This window comes from Anthonomus grandis, chromosome 6, assembly GCF_022605725.1.
Source record: "Anthonomus grandis grandis chromosome 6, icAntGran1.3, whole genome shotgun sequence".
Classification (NCBI taxonomy): domain Eukaryota; kingdom Metazoa; phylum Arthropoda; class Insecta; order Coleoptera; family Curculionidae; genus Anthonomus; species Anthonomus grandis.
Window position 1 is genome coordinate 9693841 of NC_065551.1, and position 23949 is coordinate 9717789.

At 31.1% G+C, this 23949-nt stretch overlaps 1 protein-coding gene across 1 annotated transcript in view; it reads right to left on the reverse strand.

The window, feature by feature from the left end:
• The window catches only part of LOC126737565 (uncharacterized), a 54413-nt gene that overhangs the window by 3737 nt on the left and 26727 nt on the right, over positions 1–23949 (reverse strand). The window contains exons 9-10 of the mRNA XM_050442494.1: positions 229–449; positions 5–168 (exon numbers count right to left, since the gene is read on the reverse strand). Of these exons, the coding sequence (XP_050298451.1) occupies positions 5–168; positions 229–449 (385 nt within the window). The remainder of the gene's footprint in view (positions 1–4; positions 169–228; positions 450–23949) is intronic.

Consider the following 23949-nt stretch of genomic DNA (forward strand, 5'->3'; position numbering starts at 1 on the left):
GTGCCTCGTAAAGCAAACAAATTATGCGCCCATAGAGGATCTGCTTCAGGATCAATAAACGTCCTATGATCAGTAAAATGTTCAAAATCCTTAACAGCAATTTGCTTAATCAAATCTGGATCTCTTAAAACTAAAGTTGGTACAGTAAACTGGTAGAAACCAGAGTATCTGAAATTTATTTATATGTTTTAATATATTGAATACAAAAAAAATTAAACTGGTCCTCACCTCTCATTGGGAAACATATTATAGACCCATTCACTAAACTCACAGAAGCTGGTTTTTTTTAGAAAGAACTTCCATTGATCACCAAAAAATGGAACTGGATTTGATTGTTTTACTCCTAAACGTGTAAAGTGGGACATAGGTCTAACAAAACAATACCAAAACAGTATGACTGTGGTAACAGTCAATATAAACCATATCATGATGAAGTTTTCTCTTATGACCTGAAAAAAAACCTTTAAAAATAATAAGTTTGCAAATAATAAATGGTTGGTCGATCTGATCAGAATAGTTTTAAGTTGACAATCGAAAGTTAAATTTTCTATATACCTTTTCCTATTATCTGATGCATTGGAAAATTCGAACAAATCTGATAACAAAACGTCATAAAAATATCATTTAATCTAAACGATAGTAATTATTTATTTTGCGCATCAGAGCCACTTGTACATTTGCGAGTCACTATAAAAACAAAATAATTGTGAAGAAATAGTCCATATTTGCAATGAAGTCGTAAATTAAGGTAAAATAAAAATCCTACAGTCTCCCTTCAATTACTTACTAATCAGTCTTTATAATTTCTGACATATTTCAGATTTTTGAAAAGGAATATTTTTTTAAAAAGAAGTTGTTGGAGTCACCAAATATATCAGGCACTACAATAAATCTTACTAAGTTAAAATAACCAGAAACTTGCATATTGCTGACATTAACTCACTCAATCTACAAAATAAATATCTGCAAAGATATTTGTTTTCCTTACATAATTTTACTAATTTGCATTTTCTGTATAACGTGCCGAATTTTTAACATAACAATAATTATTAGTGTTATTATTATACGCATAATAAAATTCCTAATGTGTTTATGAAATATCCATATTAGAACAAGTTAACAACAAGCAAGAAATTACCAAATTAAAAAAATACTTACTTATGTAACTATTACTATACTTATGTAAATATATTTAATTTCCATTTGTTTTAAGTGATATAAATATAAAGAATGGTTAATGGTTTAAGTACCATGTATCTTATTTTTAAGTTTGACATTAATAACTTTATTAAGTAAACAAAACAGACCACTTATTTAAGCATCATTAATAATCATTTATTTATTCAAGTTTTGCTATATGAATATTTAGGAAATATGAAGGAATTTTTATATTTCTAAATACCAGTAGGTAAATATATACTTACTGTATGATATTAGCTACTATTATATCAATTTTAGCACACTATAAACAATATTAAACGATGCACAACTGGCGCCAACAAGGTCTTCAAGTACAATATTTTGATTTCCTGATGCCGTATACGAGAATTCGCGATGTTATAAAGCAAATTGGTGTCATGTTATCTGTTCGCTATTCGAACTCGGTAACCTGCTTTAGTAAAGTATATTATTTGCCTTGTCTAACGCATGCAAATTATTCCAATTAATGTGAGATGGAAACAATTGCAATAAAACGCAAAGTTTAAATGATTTAATATACGCGCGCAGTTTCTCAGAACGTTTACAAAATTGCCTATTATTATAAAATAATGAAGTTTAAGATGGTTAGTTGATTATTATTAAATTTTTATGGTAAATACCAGGAATTTTGAAATAACAAATCAGTTTTACCACTAACAAAAACCCTTTATTATTTTATTTTGTACAGATATTTCGCTAACGATGTTTGCGCCTCCAGGAGAAGAATAAAACTGAAATATTATTTCACATTTTGTTTCACAAGTGAGATTTTGAAAATTATAGGAAATATGAATATGTCTTGAATATAAGGATGAAAACCGTATACTATATTGTTAAGTTATATTATTTTTTCTTAAGTTTAGCTTCCTAAGCTTATTTTTGAAGCAATATAAATTTACTTTAATTTAAAATGACTTTTAACTTAAAGATAAACTTAATGATAAGCATGTTAAATTTGATTAAAATAGATTAAGTTATTCGTATATCAATCAGAATATATTTGATAATTAATAATATCAAAAAAGGTTAATTTGTATTTCCCTTTTGGAGTAAATTGACCCTTTCATAAAATTAATATGATAATGTACTTGAATGATTTTTTGAGCAGCATATGGCCCAAGTATGAAATTGGTGGGTTTTTGTGTTTTCAAAGTATTAATATATAAATATTTATCAAATAAAAATATTACATATAATTTATGTAATATGGCGAAGATCTATTTTCAAAATTCCAATTCTTATTTTTCCCTTAGCACTAGTTTTGGCTGCTTAAATTATTAAGGTATTATAATTATAATTTCTTACAAAAAATATATATAATATATTGTGTATCTATTTTAATCGAGTAAAAAAATTTATAATTATTTAGTAGAAATAGTTCAACACTCAAATGACTTATAAATAAAGTCTGTTTTGTAAAATCAATTTGTATTAGTTTCATTCATTGATCTGCAAAATTTTTATCAAAGCAATTATTTACTAATTGTTGTTTTAAAACTCATATTTACATATCTTATCATTAAAGAAAAACTTTAGATTTCTTAAAGAAAATAACAAGGCATTATGAGAACCATTTGTTTAAGCCTGTAGAATGATTTTAATAATTTCTGGAGATATCGTATTTTAGTATTTGCTTATCCGTCCCTCAAATTAGCAACAAAAGTACAACAATTTAGCAACAAAAGTAGTTAATCGACTCAAACCAGAACAATCAAATTAAATATAAATTGCTTCATAATTAACTATTGTATTTTTTTTGTCATGTACTTGACCCATAGGTATAGAAACGATTTGAATCATGAATACAGAAATGTCTCTAAGGAACTCATAAAATAATTAGGTTAAATAATACGGGAAAATTTAAGCATAAAATTATTGCTACTTCGAGTGTATCATAAAGATCAATATTGGGTCAGATATCCTAAGATATCCTAATAACGTTTTATTGAACCTAACGGTTTTGATTTTTGGTTTTTGCTCCACGAAAGGCAGTTTTTCCCTCAGCATGTTTTTGAGGTTAATTTAGCTCTAAACTGTCTGCCTATGACACAAAAGACTTAAACACTAAAATATATTTTAAATACCACTCTACTATATAGTTGAGTAAAGGCGCAAATTAATTGAACGAGATGTGCAGGTGACGCGCATGGAACCCGCCTGATGGACTTTTTAATTGGGACTCTCCTACTACGCGCCACCAACGAATCTGTTCTTTAGAACTTATGCATTATTTTAAACTTTCGATATAGTTTAATTTTCATAGCAGTTAATTTTCAATCATGTGCCTTAAAATCCTTTTTAAAACTTAATCCTTATTTTTTGATCCTATAAATTTGGGTATCCTCAATCAAGAAAAATTGCTTTTCTTCGATCTATATGGTAAGAAAAAATTAATTGAGAATGATTTATCCATATTCTTCTATATGCTTCTCCCTCAAACCTGCCAGAAGCCGCACTAATTGAAACCAGCAATGCGACGCGCACGCGCTTCTGGATACATAAGGTCCGGCACTAATTGCACCAATTTTGTCAAAGTCGCATCCCGTTCAATGTATACGCGTCTTAAGGATTCCTCTCTATCGGGATTCGGCATGGAACCTGGCTGTAATAGATCTACTTGACCACTCGCTAAGGATAGGAAAATGTTTAAGAATGGGTTATAGAAAGAAAGAAAGAAATAGTAATAACGTGTCAACTGGGTGAAGGATTAGTGGCAAATTTATATTTTATTTATATATATTCGCTGAAAATTTTAAAATTGTATATCGAGTTATCAGTATTTCGCTCAAAGAGGATAAATTTTATAGCTTAATTCTGGAAAGTATAAAATAATAGTTTTATCTAAAAAACCACTCACTCAGTTTAATTAAAGCATCAATGGACTGTTAACATTAAAACCAAACCATAATCCTTATGTATATTTAAAAAAAGAAAATATGAAATAAAAACAATTATATAGACGACGTCCAATTTTCAAAGGCAAGATCTTGAATATCTGAATATTAAATTTAAAATTTGGTAACACCTGATAAAAATCCATCGAGGTACTGATAATAAAGCAACTTGCTATCTATATAATAAAAGTGCAAAACTGATGATACATAAAATGACTAAGCATAATTCATTACTTTTTGACTACACAAATGAGTAGAAGTTAGTAGTATTTCATTTAAACAAATAAAATAATTTTATTACTAATTTTTACTTTTTGAACTACTTTAAGTATATTAAGTACTTATATAAGTGATTAGTTCCTATTAAATAAGAAAGTATTTTTAAATATTCAGTTTTCCAAAAGATATAACATAAGAAATAAATTTTCTATAATATGTAAATTACGTATCTCCACGTAGCAAAACAAAAAAATTTCCTGAAAACATTGACGATTTTGCTTTCACTTCTGCCATTAGAATCAAAGATTATAACTAGCGACTTGACTATTAATTAAATGGATATGGATATATAATTTTCATACACATATAAATTGGTGACATTATCTTAATCCTTCAATTTAAAAATATTGGTTAAAGGACAAACGTGTATAACTAATATTCTGAATACACTATTTTCGTATCGGTTATGGCCTGGTCTAACATCTGCAATTTCTTGGCTAAAATTATAATCTTATTGTAAAGTTTACACACATTTTATTAAAACTTTTTAAGAACCTTCTAAACCTCAAAAACTAATATTTCATTTGACAGGGAAATAATTCCTAATAGTTTAGCTAAAGCTTTAATAAGTCTTGAAGAACAAGCCTTTAATGAAGGTTAAGTTCTTGGTACTTTTGCCAATTTTACTCCAATGAAAAGTTAAAAACTCACCTTTTTGGGTATTTTAGCTAGCGGGTACCAAATAACATACTGCAATAGTGCAGGATTATAAGTAGTGTAATTAAATCTCAACTATTTTAAGGTTCTTAGTGTCCAGTCTTGGGTCCCTAAGAAAAAGCCAATTCGATTAATAAGTCCTAAGATTTTCATTTGGCATCTTGGATTATGAGACTTTTCACAAAAGCATGCAATTTCATATAAATATAGTCAAGCATAAAGTTGAATCTTAACTCCATCAATCCAACAATGCTTATACCTTAATTTTTTTATATTTCGGAGAAAGCAGTAACTCTTAATCTCTGCCTCATTTATTTAACAAAATTTAAGTTATACAGAATAGTTAACGCTTATTTTGCAGCGCCTAAGTTTCTTAAAAAATACCTTGCGCATATTACTATCTATAACAATAAAAAAAATATATAAACAGTTTATATACTTGGTGTGAGATACCTCTTTTATCATTTTACCCATATCATCAAGCTCAACATGAATAAATGAAAGTCTCTTAGCCACAATTATGAAAATTTTATATTTTACCAAAAGCGGTTTGGAAATTGGTTCTTACTAAATCCCATGTCCTCGCATGAAACAGCACCGCCGTGTCATCAGCATATGCTATAACTCTTCCGTCAATATCAAGGTCGCAGAGGAAGTTGACATATATGTTAAAAGAAATTGGTCCCAATACTGGGACTCCGTGCTGAATGAGGTTTAATTAACTTAAGCTGTTTCCATCTTGATATGCTGAACTCTATGACTCAAGTAATTGGTGAAAATATTTAACACCGCACAACTAACACCATGGTTTGGAGCAACACAGTATGCAAAACAGTGTCAAATGCCTTCGCCAAATCTAAGAACAGATCAATAAACTGTGTCTTTAGTATTTAAATGACCTATTACGTTAGACCCTAAGTCATAAATTATATGAGACATACCCAAACACCGCCTAAAATCAAACTGATTTTTAGACAAAAGCTTGTTAGAATCAAGGAATTTAACCAATCGATAAGTTAGTACAAGGTATATTGAAATTTGGTTTTCTAAGTGGACTGTTAAACTCAGCTGATTTCTTAAAACGGAATATCTACATACATATTACTCTTCGATGATTATGATCTTATAAATATGCGAAAAACACAACTATAATAAATTACTGCGTACTCACCCTTAATTTTTCTCTGCCAGTCTTTGGGGAACCCCAAAATACTTCCATCAATTAGCCATCACTAATTAAACAGAGTCACATTGTCGAAATTATTGGATAGCCATAAAATTATATTGATTTTAATACTTTCGGTGTGAATTGTGGTGCCGTACTACTACTACTCTCGCAGTGTCTCTAGCGGACAAAAACCGCAAGTGGGTCGCTGTATCGCAATTATAGCTGTGTGGTTTTAAGAACAGAAAGACATTTAAATGAATTAACTTGGAACAATACTATTAAAAATAGACACTAGACTTAAAAAAATAAAAGAAATTTAGAAGAAAAAGCCTTAATCAAGATAATAATCTTAAACCTAAATAAAAAACACGTATCTTAACAAGAAAAAAATTAAGAAGCGGAACATGATGCCTATTGAACAAACCCTAGATCAGTAGACAACATTTTCAATTTTAATTTGGTAGAGGGCACAATTTCACGATTAGCCTCTTATAAGTTCCCGTTGCAGTTCTTACCATAGCGACGCGAACTAATCCGCCCTCGCCAGGGTACAATTCCATTGCTCGACTGATAGGCCAGTGCAAGGGTGACTTAATGTCACTTGATATAAGTACTAAATCATTAAGTTTTATCATTGAACACGAATCAGACCATTTTATCCGCTGCTACAAAGTATGGAGATACTCTACGGAATATCTTTTCCAGAAGTCCCCATGTAACTTTTTAATTAACTGCCACCGTGAAAGCCGATTAAGCCTCAAGTGAGATAAGTTGGGATTTAGTATTGGAGGATAAAAATTGTCAAAAAGTGTCCCGGACTCAGGAGCTGAAGATCATTTGGATCAGAAGATTGAGCCGTAAGTGGACAAGAGTTTAAAACAGAACTCTTTCTTTTAAATCTCATTTGTTAATTTCTGATCGCCAACGACTCTCACCAAATGAGTTTTGAAACTTTTAACTCCGGCCTCCGCAAGATCATTGAAATGGCGGCTAATAAAAGATGAACCTAAATGTCATCTAATTGACAAATTCCCAGCGGCTTGTTGGGCGTAGGCAATTAGGCATGTAGCTGATCTGAAAACCCTAAGAAGTTACTGCCCTGATCACTCCAGCAGTCACTAACGGTTCCGCTGAGCTACAAATCGACAAAATGTTGCAATGAATCTTTCAGTAGATAGATCTATAGTAAGTTTCAAATGAACACATCGCACACTAATACAGAAAAGTATTAGAAAGTACTAGAAACGGGCCACAAAAATCAATAGCTACATGCGAAAATTAATTGATTTATTCTATGATAAGGAAGCATACTCAATTCGGGAGGTTTATAAGGTTTTATAAGATTTATTTTTTATAGATGTACTTTAAAGCACTGCCAACATTTTGAAAATGTATAGTGAATAACTTTCTTAGCAGATAGTATCCAGAATTGTTGAAGGATTAAATGATGTAAAAATGTCATCTCTGGATGTAAGTATTTTAGGTGTGTACTTTATAACAAGGAACGTAAGACGATATTTACTATGATTAAAAAAGGAGGATAACACGAATTTAAGTAAGTCACTAAGTAGAAGGGCACAGGTAATTTAAGTCTGGCCAACGTTTGAACCTTCAAAGAAGCTACTCTGGCCTTTCTGCACAGACTAGCGATATGAAGATACCATTACCATATTCTATACGGAAGTAAATCACACTTGCATAACCGCGTACAGAAACATCACTAAAAGCATGAATTTGGCAAGATTTGTTTTTCGAAAGTTTAATTTGCCTTGGTAATTAAAAGTTAGATAAAAGTGGAAATTTAGAATATAAATTATTCCATGAATCGAGAAGACTCGTCCCAGCCCATATTTAGAGCCCATAATTAATGTACTAAAACTTTCGCTTTCAGCAAAACAGGGTAAAAAAATCCAAGGGGATCAAATATTGTACCGATTATAAACAGAAAAGAACGTTTTGTACATGGTTTATCTTTCATCTGTCATTGATAACTAAAAACATCCTGTTTTGGATGCCACTGGAATTCTAGAACTTTAATAAAATGGGATCGAAAGGTAGAACCAGCTGGTCTGAAATAGGTACCGCGGCAAGTAGTTTGGTTGAATTTCTTGCTCACTTTTTAAACTCAAATCTGTGGCAAAGACTAGTTAAATTCGTGGAAGAACTAGAATATCATTAATATAGATCTAATTAAGTAACATTTCACAAGCACTTTTTTTTAAATTGTCGGCATTTCCAAATCCTTTTTATACTTTGCACAGTAAACGGACTTTTTTTAACTACTTGTGCAATAGCTGAATAGGCTTTATCCTCTATTCTCATGTCAATAATAATTTTACTTTCAGATTCCGTAGTTTCATAACCTTTACGACCCATTTTAACAATTTACTGCCTTCAAATCTGCATACCAAAAATCAAGAATATTTATTTTCGTATCAGCCGAAAATATTTGTTAAATTTTATTTTAATTTTTGACCATTAAGAAGCCTAATCTTTTACATTAGGAATTAAGTATGCCAATTCTTTTGTTCTTTACTGTACATATTACCCTTCGATGATTATAATTTTATAAAGACGCGAATCACACAACTATAGTAAATTGCTGAGTACTCACCTCACCTAGGGTATAGATATCTGTGACATAGTTATATAAAACTGGGTGATAATTCCCCGAAATTTGTTTTTAGTACGAGAGGCGAAAGCACAGCATAAAGAAACCAGCAGTCGCACTCCGCTCGAAAATGTAAGCGAACTAATAGCATCCTTAACCATACCGCAGCCATATTCTCCGGATGCCGAGCTCACTGTTTATCGAACTGTGTTCATAGGTGTATCGCCTAGTTCAGCGCCGTACTTAGTGACTATTTTGATAGCGTTTTTACAAAGCGTAGCGTTTTTTATAAAAACTTTTCTGATTTTAATTAAAATTACTCAAAGAATGGTCTCTTAAATTTATGGTACATACCTAATTAACTTCCTGCACGTATTCTTCTATATCGTCGTTTTTAGATGTAGAAATGCGATGTTTATTTTTGTTTAAATATTTTGTTAATGTATGAACTTTAATAATATTAAAAAATAAATATTTGTACTATGTAGGTATTTTTATTTTACAAGATAATAATATCTAAAAAAATGTTTAAGTCCGGCTCTAGCCAAGGCAAAAGCCGCGTGGACCGTAGCGAGTGTCAGCGGCATCCCTACTCTAAGCAAATATGCCGCGCCTGCATTAGTACACATGCACCGAACTCGCTTATTCAAACCAATGTATTTTTATTGAAGTGCGACTGCTGGTTTCTTTATGCTGTGGCGAAAGCATGAGAAATGTAAAAATGCGTTATCTGCTATAATATGTTTAAACCGATTTCCCTAAAGACATGACCACGACTTTATTTGGAAATTATATTGATTTTATTTTATCCGCTCTTATGACTTCTACCCATTTTTATATGGAAAATGTGGAAATTTTAAAATTGGACTTAAAACTTATACTACGTTACTGTTTAAATTATACTTATATCCGGATAATGACCTCTATGTTAAAAATGCCTATATATTTAGTTTTTTGCATAAGAATATGATATTACTTAAATACCGGCAAACTTTTTTTGTTTTTAAAATTTATTTCGATATGAGTATAGAGACAAATCTAGACTTTAAAATAAATTCTCGTATCAATTTTGCATATTAAATTTCTTAACATAGCTAAAAATTCAAGCAGAGCAAAACTGTAACCGTTGATTGAATATTTGGGAAGATACGCAACCTTATGGGCTAAAACGTGACCGCAAATATGCGTGAAAAATAGATGGCGATTCTCTCCAGTATGCGCGAAAATAATTTCGTCCGTCGCTTCTCATTAGTAATCGGCCGATCATCCGAGTCGTGTGGGAGAGTTTTTGCACAGATTCGTGTTTGCCGTATTGCAATTTGGTAGTTGTTAAAAATTTTTCTTGGATATCATAATCACAAATAGATAGATATATGTAAATGTGTTTAGTTTGTGAGACGATGGCTTCTTTAGGCAAAATTAATCAGTGTGCGTATATTAATTAAGACTTTGATTTATAACAACCTAATATGGGAATCTCAAAATCTTTAAAAAAATCTAATTATAAACCTTACAGAAAATTATCTATTTTATCTACAAAAATCAATCCGAACTCTTAAAAATACTGTCTCTTCATGTCTATGAGAGCCATTTTCTCTTTTTCTTTTTTTTACTTTAAGAAAATTTTAAATCAATATATTACGTTTATGGTCTTTAGTGTTTTAAGTATTTTCAATAATTGTTTTCATGATGAAATTCATTCATGAAAAAGATAAAAATAAAGCCTAAAAAGCCTTTAAAGTTATTGAGAAACTGGTTATAGTACGAATGGTAGCTTTCCTAATTAAAAAAAATAACATATTAAATGAATGTCGAGTAATGTTTTCATTCCTGGAGAGATTATATTTGAGCTTGAAGAAGGTCACTTTGCTGCAGCGATATTCTGTGACTTCTCTAAACACTTTGACTGTGTCAACCATGGCATATTGCTCGGTAAGCTTTCCAGATATGGGTTTAGGGGAGTTGCTCTAGAATGGTTAAAATTTTGTTTTGGTAGACAGAAAAAAGTTTGTTTGGCCAAATGGCAGTTTGTCTGAACTTTGTGTAGTAAGCAGGGTTCGTTTCTCGGTCCTATTTTATTTCTATTGTATATAAATGACCTGGGGTCGCTCCAGATAAGAGGATTCTTCACTATTTTTGCAGATGACACCACTATCTTATGGACAATAATAAAAGCACATTAACCTAGAACAATTTCTAAAGATTTATTAATGATTAAACAGTGGTTTGATGCTAATTTGATGTCTTTAAACATAGATAAGACTAAATTGTTAAGTTTTTATGCTCAGAGCAGTTCATGATTCACAACAAAGAATTGGAAGTGAATAATTTTAACAGATTTCTTGGAATTGTTATCGATCATAAACCTAAGTTTTATGGAGATATGTCAGGAGGCAAAAACTGGCTAGACGATGATATGCTGTTAGAATGGTTTTAAATGAACTGAGATTGATATTTTTTTTGTCGAAAGTTGGAACTTACTTTCATACAAAAATACCTACAGTATGGAATAACATTTTGGAGTTGCATTAGTAAACGGCTTTTTGACTCGATGTTTGTTTTTAAAAAACAAGCCATTAAATATATGTGTCATAAATCTCCACAGGACATGCAGACCCCTATTTAAAGATACTTTCCTTGTGTTGCTTGTTTATTGTTGAGTCTGCTTGACTAATATACAAAAAATATAAATTGTATCTTCGATATAATGGCTCCTTAAAACATTATAATATCAGAAAAAAATACAATATTCCAATAACCATCCCGAAAAGTGAACTAAGAATTCTCTTATTTACTTGAGCATAAAAATTTTTAATCATTTTCCAAATGTCATAAAAGTCTCCTCGCTTTAAAAAGTCCTTAACGAAACTTCTTAAAAGCAAATATTTTTATAGCATTAGAATTTTTTGAAGATAGTTAGGAATAGGCCAATAGTATATAATTAGTTTTTAGTAAAGATGTAAAGGTTAGAATTTGTGATGTTACTCTAAAAAAATTTTAAGTCGTCTTGCTTTGAAATTGAAAATACATTTTGTGTTTATACTAGTATGTTGAACCCACTATTGTGTATTGTTTTTAAATTATGTGTTAGTAATATGTCGATTAATGTGCCTATTTTATATCATAAAAGTACCATGTCAACAAGTAGGTACCATGTATTTATGAATAAAGTATGTTTTGAATTTTTTGAAATTCGAAATTGTATTTAAAAGAGAGAGAGGTATATAATATTTAATAGGGATGATTCCAACTACTAGCTAGAAATTACCTCGTTGATAAAGTAATTTAAAGGGTTATTCAAAACTGCAAGTGGCCAACATGGCGTCGACAAGAAGAAACAAAGTTGATTATGACTCTCTAAAGAAGGAACGTCGTATTTAAAAGTTAAAGATGTTAACTTGTAAATGAGAGAAAGTGTTTACAACAATGTATAAATGATTTTATTTTATATTTTCAAATAACGCCAGAAAAAAATAAAAAAACCATTTTGCCAAATTTCACCTTTTTCCTGAATATTAGGAAGTATTTGGCATTTTCCAATTTTTAGATTGCATTTATTCAATCATTGCATTTATATTGCGCAACTTTCGCCTAATTAAACCATTTACTGCTCATCCTTATTTTGGACATCCTGTATAATCGCGATGAGACCCTTCATACTGTTAAACAAAATATTTGTTTTTTTTCTTATTAACTTTTTCTAGTTTTAAGAATTAGTAATTAAGTGTTTGCCTGTATTGCAAATTAAAATGTGGCCTATTTTCTATATTTTATAGTGTTGTTACACCCTTATTCAAAACCTTTTAAATTTTGCGATTTTATTTTTATATTAATTTCAGTTAAAGGTATCTATTTTTCAATATTTTTGTCCAAAAAAAGTGTACTTCACAGATCTCACTACCCTACACAGTTTTTGAGATATTGGCTGGTTTCACAAACCCGTATTGTCAAAAATCACATTACGGGCTACTTTTTGCAATAAATTATTCACTCTAAAAAACTATAGTATCGTATATAGATATTAAATCTTTAATTATTTAATTTACTCTTTATATTTACGTGAAACCTACCTATATCATCACCTTTATTTAATATTTTTGTTAATTTTCTAATTAATAAATAAAAGCTTATTGAATTTTTCTTTTGTTTTTATTTATTTATTTTTGTCTCAAAAAAGGATTTTGGTAAGTAATTTATTATTTATTAATAAAATTTAAGTTGTAAGAGATAGCACCTTCCAATACATTACTTGACCATCACATTTATCTAGTTATTTATGCGAGATCACAGCGCATTTAAATATCGGCAATAACAAAATAAATAAAAGCGCTGTTATCATCATCGCCCTTGTCTTAAAAAAATAACAAAACGGCCGGGCGCCCAAAGATTCCCGCGTCGTTAAACTGCAAATGGTCAATATAGCGCCGACAAAGAAAAACAAAGTTGATGATGGCTCTTTAAAGACAGAACGTCGTATTTTAAATTTAAAGGTGTCATCGTATAGGCGAGAAAAAGTGGTCACAATAATTTATTCATTTAATAAATACTTTTGTCATATATTTTGAAATAACGCCAGAAAAAAAATAAAATGATTTTGCCAAATTTCAGTTTTTTGCAAAATTTAGGAAGTATTTAGATTTTATTATAAAAGGACACTATATTGCTCAACTTTCCTCTAATTGACCACCTCTATTGACGTCCTGTATAACCGTGATGCGGGGTCTTTAAACAAAATGTTTTTTTTTTGTTACTAGGTATCTTTTTATAGTTTTAAGTATAGTTGTAACAACTGGTAATTGAGAATTTTCCTGTGTCGCTTAAAACTTAAAATGTGGCCTATTTTCTATTTCTATTAACATCCTCACTCACAACCCCTTACTTTACAGATCTCACTAGGCTGCACAATTTTTCAGATATTGAATCACATGACAAAATGGGTTACTTTTTACAAAAAATTATTGATCAAGAAGTTATATTACCATCGGTATTAAGTCTTATGAATTATTTAAATTATTCTTTATAATATTTACGTGAAACCTACTTATATCTTAAAATTTGTTCCACATATTTTTTGTATATTAGTTTTTAGTTAATTAAGTGCAACGGGCTTTTTATTTAAAAACTTGACCCTCTTGAACACAAAATGGAGGAAACATAATGTTTGTTGGAATTATAACTTGTATTAAACTTTGTTGGTAATTTTGTAAAAATAGCTTTTTATATATATTTATGTATTAATTTTTGTCTCAAAAACATATTTTGGCAAGTAATTATTTGTTTATAAAATTAAACTTTTAAGAAATTTCAATATGCCTCCACCCTTAAGTATATCACTTACCACTTGACCACCACATAAATGACACCGTGTTGTATGTTCAAAAAAAATAATAAAAACATAGCTGGCAGCATCATCCCATATCTTAAAAAAATATCCAACACGGCCGCGTAACCGGAGATTCCAGCGTCGTTGAAAACCTGACTCAAAGAAGCCAAAAGCCATGTCCACGCAGCTAAAATAAAATCGTTCCTAGATTTGACGCTTCGCGGCAGCACCACACGGTGCACGAAACTGAACGGCAATCCGATAGTCGACCGGGTACACTTTTTAACACAGGATTGCGTATCTTCCCAAATATTCAATCAAAGCTGTAACTATGCGCCATGTCATATTCAGGATCCGCACGTTTGCCAATCGAAAACATCCGGGATATGGACAAAGGGGTGGAAATGTATCGAACTTACAACTGCGTGATGTTGCAGAAGAAACCTGGAGTCATACACCTCAGAACTTGCTTGATTACCTCAGTTCGAGAAAGCTCAGGCGAATTGTATAAAGTATAAAGTATTGTTTTAGATGAAGAAGGCAAACATTGAATTTTGTTAATATAATGCGAATTCTCTAATAAAAATATTGTAATGAAATTCGGGAACACACTTTTATTGTCAACGTCAAAAACACTAACTTAACTCACCTTGGCTCTCGTTCAATTGTTTCCAACGTAAAACTGACTAAACAATAAAAAATTAATGAAATGTAACGAAGCGCGTCCTTTTTAAAACCTGATGAAACAGTTTCGAAATATTTAGAATTATATTCATTATTTTTAACGAAAGAGATCAATAATTTTAAGAGAATACTGACAGTCAAAGCAAGCAAGTATACAAATTCTAGAAAATTAAAACTACAGGGAGTTACAATAATATAACCTAAATAACCTACATTAGGGCCAAAATGGGGCTCTCAAACTAGATGAACTACTTAAAAACTAAACTATAGATAAAAATAATAAACCAAACGTAAGTAGATCCCTAAATAAACCCTACGAATCAACTTTAACTATAGAATACTAATAAAATAGTACAAAAACTAGGAAAATAATTAACGTATTTACATTTTCATAATAATGTATTCATTTATTAGTATTAACGTCGCACAAATATATATTAGTTTAATTTTCTAAATTGAACTGTTTAAGTAAATGAGCAATTTTTTTCGTATATAGTATAGTTAATTTGCAATCTTTGTGTCTTTCATCATTTCTAAAAAATAAGTTAACATATTTTAACCCTTATGTCGAATTACGCACAGTTAAAAAATAAATATTTTATTTAGGTTAACATACATGATTTTGATAAAATTAAATCATATTTGAAATTTAACATCATGTGACAACCATACTATTGTGATATTATTTATCGACATAACAACACAAAGCAAATTGTTGCTTTTAGTTTGGTATTTAGGTTCCATTTAAAAGAAAATAATTACTTTTTTTTTGTATTTTTCTGGTATTAAATGTTAAAATTATGTTATTATACTTTAGCGATTTCGAACTACCATTTGAAATAAAGGTTGAATTTAGAACAATATTGGTTGTTTTTAATTTTTCGATCTATTGAGGGTTAAGATCATAATACAATAACACTTGTATAAAACATTTATTTAATTTTCGCACCCTATTTTAATTCGCATACAAAAATCATAAATCTATAGTTTAGGTGAAGTTACTTGGCCAAGTATAAAAACTAAAAACGTTTAGCATGCAGCGTTTTTTAATAAGGCATTGGCGTGCATATAATTTTTGTTTCTTTGATTTAGTATATATAGTAAAAAGGTTTTTTACAACCTACAAAAACATTTATCAATTCACACAAAAATCATGGTTAGATTTAATGACACATATTTTTTACAGTTTTTTTTAAATTATAACAAAAATTATCAATAAAAAATTAAATTTTGAGTAAAAATGCAAACAAATTCGAAAAAATAGTAGGTGGGTCGTTGTAACACGGGTATAAAATTATGTCGCCGCCTTGCTGCAACAGAATATTGTTATATGTGTCTCCGCTGATATTTGATTTTGATAAGCTCGAAAATTGCCACTGAACAATGAAATTTCATTGGTGAGCGGAATTTTTCGGTTTTATCGAAATCAAATATAAGTGAAGTTAGCTACATATTCATAATTTTGCACCCAACATTTTTTACGTTAAAAAATGCTTACCTATTCAACATCACTATCCATCTCTTCAGAAGTGGATTCGTTATTGGCATTAATTATAAATGGATTAATTCGCAGTAAGATGCAGTATTCGCCTTTTACACTTTTAACGGGGGTACACAGGTCTTCCATCAATTGGTTTTGTAGATTTTTTGAATGACCGTTCGTATATTGTCTAGCACGGACGCGCTTAATTGCGGTGTTTGATTAATTTTACGCAACTGTTTCTTAATTGCTCCCCAGACCATCTCAATAGGATTAAAAATACAATAGTATGGAGGCAATCGTAAAATGGAGTGGCCATGGGATTCGAAAAAACTGTCTAGAAAATATTCATTTTTAAACGTTTGCTCCTTTATTATTGCTAATAATATTTTTTTGTGGCCTTTAAAGGGACTTGCATGTTTTTGCTTATCATAAATTTAACTATATCAGTCTTTTTACTACTAGAGTTGGGTTCTTTGGCCTCTAGAACAAGGAGCATTTAAACGGCATTTCATGCGTTTCATCTAAATACACTATAGTTCTGTTACTGCTTCGATATTGCGTTATTTTCCGTAAATATTCGTGCCTCAATAATACAAGGCGAGCAGATTTTATGACAACCATCCTTTTATCTAATTTTTTGTGTTTAAAACCACAATCTAGTAGAATTTGTCGTGAGGTGTGAAGTGATTTATATGTATAGTCTGGATAGTTTTGTAACTTATCATGAATCATTTCCATTGTTGGAACTTTATTTTCCTTATAAAAATCATAAATGATACGACGAATATGTTCTTTTGTGCTGATGTCAATCTTAAGCTTTTCACCAATTCGTTTGCGTTTAAGTGAGTGATCTATTACATCATCGGCTTTAACCACTCTAACAACAGTTGTGCGACTAAGCTTGGTCAACTCGCAAATTCTCGTACAAATTTTATTTTCAGACGAATCGCACTCATTAACACTTTCACTTTTTAAACTAGAGTACATATTTAAGATAATCCTCTGAGTTTGAACGTGCAAGTCTTTATGCGCAAACAAACATTATTTTTAAAAACAAAATTAGAAAAAAAAAAGATTTGGTATCATTTAATCCTAGTAAAAGAGAGAGTTCAGAATTGAATGATGTTAACTTGGCATTGTATAAATCTATATTTTATGGTCGCAAATTTGCACAGGACGGTGTTATTGAGTAAACGTTTTCCTAACTCCCGCATAAATACAAATTTGTTTATTTGTATATTTCATAATTTTTTTTAAACGTAGTAGGACCCTAAATGACTCCAACAAAATTTAAGTTTAATGACCGTTTCGGGGAAATTTTAAGCAGAATTTAGTTATTAATTCTAATGTCAATACCATTTAACCTTGAATTCTATCTTAAAAAACAGTACTTTTTTTTATATTAAGCAAATATTAACCATATATCTTTTAAGGTATATTGTATTAAAAATTGTAATTCTGATTTAAAATATATTCGGTCGAAAATGACACGTGTTAATAAATTGATACTATCTTAAAATTCGATAGGTAAAACGGCCATAAACTATCACATTATAAAATCCCTAAAAATATTTACCACAACTATTCGATTCATTATTACTAGTATGAAAAGGCCGCCAAAATGACATCTTTATTGTTCAAAAGTTCAGATGAAAGTAAACAAAACAAAACAACAGTCTACAACAAACAGAATAACAACAAGAACTACAGTATAATATAAATGCGAAACCGATTTCAAAGTGAGTCAAATCTGCACTATGCTAGTTATAAAATTCAAAATTGTTATAATTGTTTTTAAATACAGACATATATATTATGACACGCATCTTCAGTAATGGTTGATTCTTCGAAACATTATTTCTACGTACAGAGGTGGTCCAATAGCGCCCCAACAAGAAATATAAATTGAAATATTTTTCATACAAATTTTTTAATGGCACATGTCTAGGCTCAAAAATGCGCAACTTTGCCCTAAGTTTAACCATTTTCGATTCTCTTATATTTACCGAGATCCCAATAGTAAGCTAGGAATTTGTAACACGCCGTTTAATATATAATATCTAGTAAAAAATGACGTTATAAATAATAGAACGCAATACAAGTTAATATTTTACTTATATTCGTTTATTTGAAAAAAATAACAATAATAAAACGTATAAAAGGATGCATTTCCTATTTTTGAGTGCCCGACTCTGTTTCCTATTCCCCGGCCGGTCTACAATTCAATCCCAGCAGACTCGAAAGACTCGAATCCGATATAATAATAATAATAATAATGTTTATTTCAAATGCAATATAACAAAAGAAATACAAGTAAATTTAATAAACATCGGCAATAAATACATAATGCCCCCAGCCCTCAGGAGCTAGTATGCTGTGCGATGATATACGGGAATCGATCACCAAATATCGTAATATATTTTGCAGTTTATTTTAATGCGTATATGTAGTATGTTGATTGTATTTTGTACATACTCAATTTTGGAGTTTGATTAAGTAACTTCACCTCAACTATACATCTGGTACGTGGTTCCATCACGCAGGAGCATTTCGTTGCGTAGCGAATATCTTTTGCCATTGGAGAGGAAGGGAGTACACCGGTTTCTTCTCTTTTTGATATCGCACGTTCATCAGGCGCCATTTATATGCCTTAGTAATATTTGATATATAGAAAATTAGAAAGTCTATGTCGAGGGTCTCCTTATCAATCCACAAAGTAAGTTCCTGTCCATGCAATAGTAGGCATGTGCCATTGAAATGTATAATCACAGATTTAACTAGCTAACGCTAAACTTGCGTTAGCTAGTTAAATCTGTGGTATAATGTATAGTTCGGTTGAAAACTAATGAACTGATAAACTTTTTAATTGTCCGATTTGCTTAAAGTGAAGCCTTAAAGTGTTTTACAGAATAACTAATAAGTTGCGACGTATAGTGTTTTAAAATAGCGCCAGTAACACTTTTTTCTATTATTAAAATTTTCCAAGTTTAAACTTTTATTTAGGATAACATAGGTGATTTTAATTAAATTTAATCCTATTTGAGTTTTAAAATTGCCCTGTAGTGCCATGCTACCGAATAGCCTTATATTATTTAGGTCGAGTTTAGAACAGTTTTTTTAAAATATTTTGGTATATTGAGTCTTAAGATCACAATACAATAACACTTAATTTGCATAATTCCAATACCCATGCCTTTACTTTGGTATTTAAAATCAATTCATTTTTGAATTTATGTTTTTGCATATTTTTTTTTGACTAATAAACTATTTATTCGTACGATTTGCCTTAAGTTAGACCTTAAAATCTTTTATAGGATAACATAAGTGGTATTAGTTAAGCTGTAACATGCAGTGAATTAATTTTAAAACGAACCATTTTTAATAACTTCTTAACCCTTTCGATACTAACGGGTGATATGTGTCCCACCAAAAAAACTGTTTTTAATATACCCATTTATTTTTAAATTAAATGTTTAAAAAATACTAGTGGGTCATATATGTCCCAGGCAATTCTTTTTACAAACGGGTGGGTCAAAAATGTATTATTTTTATATCGGCTGTTGTCCCAGTAGTATTATCCAGTTTTTGAAATTAAATATAACTCGTGGGCTTTATTTTGAGGTTAGATTGGATAGTAAATTTGAAATGTGAACAAGCGGTTAAGTGGCGCTCTTGTTTTTGTGGTTATTAAAGGTGTTTTTTTGTCTTTAAAAGTGAACTAAAACTATGACAAGGTAAGTTTTAGTTAAGGTAAAATATTGTATGTTGTATTTGAATAAAATAAGACCCAGATATTTAGATTTAGGGACGTATATGTCCCAGTCGTAAAATTAAGATTAAAGTGGAAATTTAGGCATTAGCTGTATGTTTCTTATAACGTCAATTTATAAGGCAAAAAATCATTGAAAATTACAAAAAGTTAGTAAGCCTTTTGAATATGTGAATATTTTTTTGATATTTTTCGGTTGGACTTTATGCCTCTACACCTCGTAAAAATTTGAACATAATAATTTTATAAAAAGTTCCAATAGGTATTTAGAATTCAAATTAATATAATAAAAATAATACTGTATAATACGTTTATTACAGTTTACAGTACGTACGTTTAAAAAAATAATAATTACAGCATTTATAGTCGTTATGTTTGGTGAAGACCTACATGATATATATTTTTAAAAACCCATCAGCTGATGCTTACTTTTTTGTGCTTGCAGTAGAAAACCGCTAAAACCTAAAGAATTACAAGAAATGGCTATGAGTATTGACCAGTATGGATTATCTGATGATTCAGATATGGAAGATCCTTTTCAAGATTCCGGCTCTGAGTACCAGCCCTCATCTGAAAGTGATATTGAAATGGATTCACCTAAAAAGAAGAAGCCAAAACGAGTCTCCCAGGATGAATTGGCAATTATTTGTAGTACCGACAATACTTCCAACATTGAAAACGAAAGCCCTGAAAGCCTTATTGAACCTGAAGTAATTGAAGAAAACCAAAAGAATTCTGAAAATGCAATTTGTGACACTACAAACATTCATTGGACCACCAGTAGCAGCTTATTTCAGCCAGCAAAAACCATACCAAAAATAAAAATCCCTAGCATTTTGTATTCCGACATTGTTAGATAAAAATATAATTTTTATAGCAGACGCACAACAAACGTTTCAAACAAGGCACGTAGTCATTCTCTACCGATCGCTGGTAAATATTTCTGTTATTTTTACCAACGCATCGCATCGCGTTGCCCATATTATTATTAATATAAAAATAAGCTTGTATACTTATCTCAGTATTATAATAAATCAAATAATAACATAGAAGTACAAGATTATTAACAAAAATATCGCTTGACGCTTACACGGCCAGCCTGACACCGGGACGCTCTCGGCCCAATGTTTTCCCTTTTTTTTTTTTTTAATGCTCGGGTCATCCTGACTACTAGTACTGGATGTGCTCGTGTCAACATCAGTGTTGGTTTGATCCATGTTCTAGACAACAGAAAACAGTTTCATAATTAAGTGTTCTTAAGAGCGCTTTATTTCAAAATACACATATATATTTAACATGCTCAAACACCAATGCTTAAAATCTAACAAGTGAAGATATCCGCCAGAAAGCATTAAACCATGCCCAAGCATCTTCACTAAAAATAATTTAAGCCAGTGAGATATCAGCCAGACAGCATTATACCATGCCCAAGCATCTATCTAAAAATATTTTAACCCAGTGAGATATCCGCCAGACAGCATTATACTATGCCCAAGCATCTACACTAAAAATATTTTAACCCAGTGAGATATCCGCCAGACAGCATTATACCAACAATTACCGCTAACACGGTCATACAATTATAATAATATTAGTTACCTGGCAATCATCATTGTCAGTAAATACGTATGACTCAAGTAACTCTGAGCAGTCCTCAGGAGTCCATTCCTTTGGCCACAAACGCATCTGGTAAGACGCTGCTGCTGTAAGTCTAGTAGATTCAGCAACATCTCCCACTTTCCTTAATTCATATCTATTCGTAGATAGGATTTTTGTTACCTTATACTTAACCATCCAGACTCAAATTTCTTTGGCTTAATAACCTCTCTATTAATAAGTACACAATCACCAACTTTAAAGGTTTTTTGTACTTTTGCACGTTTATTCACGTACGTATCTTGAATAATTACATTTTCATCAAGACGCTTCTTTACAAACTGCTTCCATTTCTCCGTCTGAATAGGCGAAGAAGGCAGTTTATCTTCCGACGCATTGTCAATGATACGCTTAATTTCGGGTATCCTGTTATCACATCCAAATAACGTTTGAAGGGGTGTCCTTTTTGTGGTTTTATGAACAGTAGAATTGATAATCAGCTGAATACGCGAAACAAGTGCACTCCATTGAGATAAAATGTCTGCTTGAACACGCAATAAATTTGCAATGAAACTCATGTAGCGTTCAGCTTGACCATTAGCTTGGTGTACGTATGGGGTAATGAAATGCCACTCTATATCCCATTCACGTAAGAGTTCATGGTTCTGGCTTGCACGAAGAGAACTATTATTATCTGTTATTATTCGAGCTGGAGTTCCTACAAGATATATTATGTCCATTATGCAATCAGCAATTACATCCGTTTTGAGACTCTTCAAGGCGTACAAGAAACAGTATTTAGAAAAACTGTCCACAGCTACGAAAATATGAGCAAAATCGTCTTCAGTCTTAGGTAAAGGTTCAAAAGAATCAATGTGAAGAGTGTTGAATGGAATGTCAACTTTGCTTATTGATTGGATTTCATAGCTGGATGGTTTAGGGATGCGTTTTCGGGTGAGGCAGGTTAAGCACGCGTCAATATACTTTTTAATGAATGCCCTCATTCTTGGAAACCAAAAGTGAGAGTTTATACTTAATAATGTCTTATCTAAACCAACATGAGCTTGACCGTCATGATATTCCTTTAATAATGCATAACGTGCATTTTTAGGCACAAAGTATTGTGTTACTCTTTCCGAATTTATCTTACTTAAATGGCACAGAGTACTACCAATCATACAAAACTGATTTTTATCAAGCTCGCCATTGTTTAATTTTTCTTTAAGTTCCTGAGTTTCGCTGTCTGTGCTTTGTTGTACAAACAACCAACCGTCAGGTATTAGGCTAAACTCTGCTTCGCTTGCACCATCAACAATCTCTGAAATCCGATTAATGCATACTGATTTTGGTGGATTGCGACTTAAATAATCCACATACGACATCTGATTACCCGCCCTATGCTCAATAATAAAATTGAAGTCCTGTAGGTAAATCCACCAACGACTTACTTGCGGAACTAAATCACGCTTATACTGAGAGCTTTTTAATGAGTTGCAATCTGTGACCAATTTGAATGGAATACCTACAAAATAGTGTCTAAACTGTTTCAGTGCGTAAACCACGGCCAACGTTTCCAACTCGTATGAGTGGTAACGTGACTCGGCATCAGATGTGGCTTTACTGAAATATGCAACAACACGCTTAATCCCATCATGGATTTGTAAGATAATGGCTCCAAAACCATGACTACTGGCATCCGTATGCAGCTCTATAGGAAGATTGGGATCAAATATGGCTAAAACCGGTTCATTTGACAAAATATTAATGACATATTCAAAAGCCCTAGATTGTTTATCACCCCAGCACCAAGGTTCATCTTTCTTTAGTAAATGTGATATTGGTCTGGTTTTAACTGAAAATTCGGGGACAAACTTGCGGAAATATCCCGCAAGACCTAAAAACTGACGCACTTCTTTAACATTTGTCGGGGGTGACAGAGACTTTAGAGCCAATGTTTTTGAAGGGCTAGATTTCACATCACCTTTGCAAATTAATCTACCTAAATACTCAATTTCTTCTTTTAAGAAACTACATTTATTCATATTTATGGAAAATCCGTGAGATCTTAAAGTCACAAAAACTTTTCGTAGATTTGTTAAGCCTTCTTCAAGGGTAGCAGACGGAATCAGAATATCGTCTAAATACACCAAAACTAAACCTTTTGTAATTTCATCCTGTAAAGCAAGATTTATCGCCCTTTGAAAAATGGAGGGGGCATTCGCGAGGCCAAATGGCATACGCAAATACTCGTATTGGCCGTCGGGTGTAATGAATGCTAATTTTTC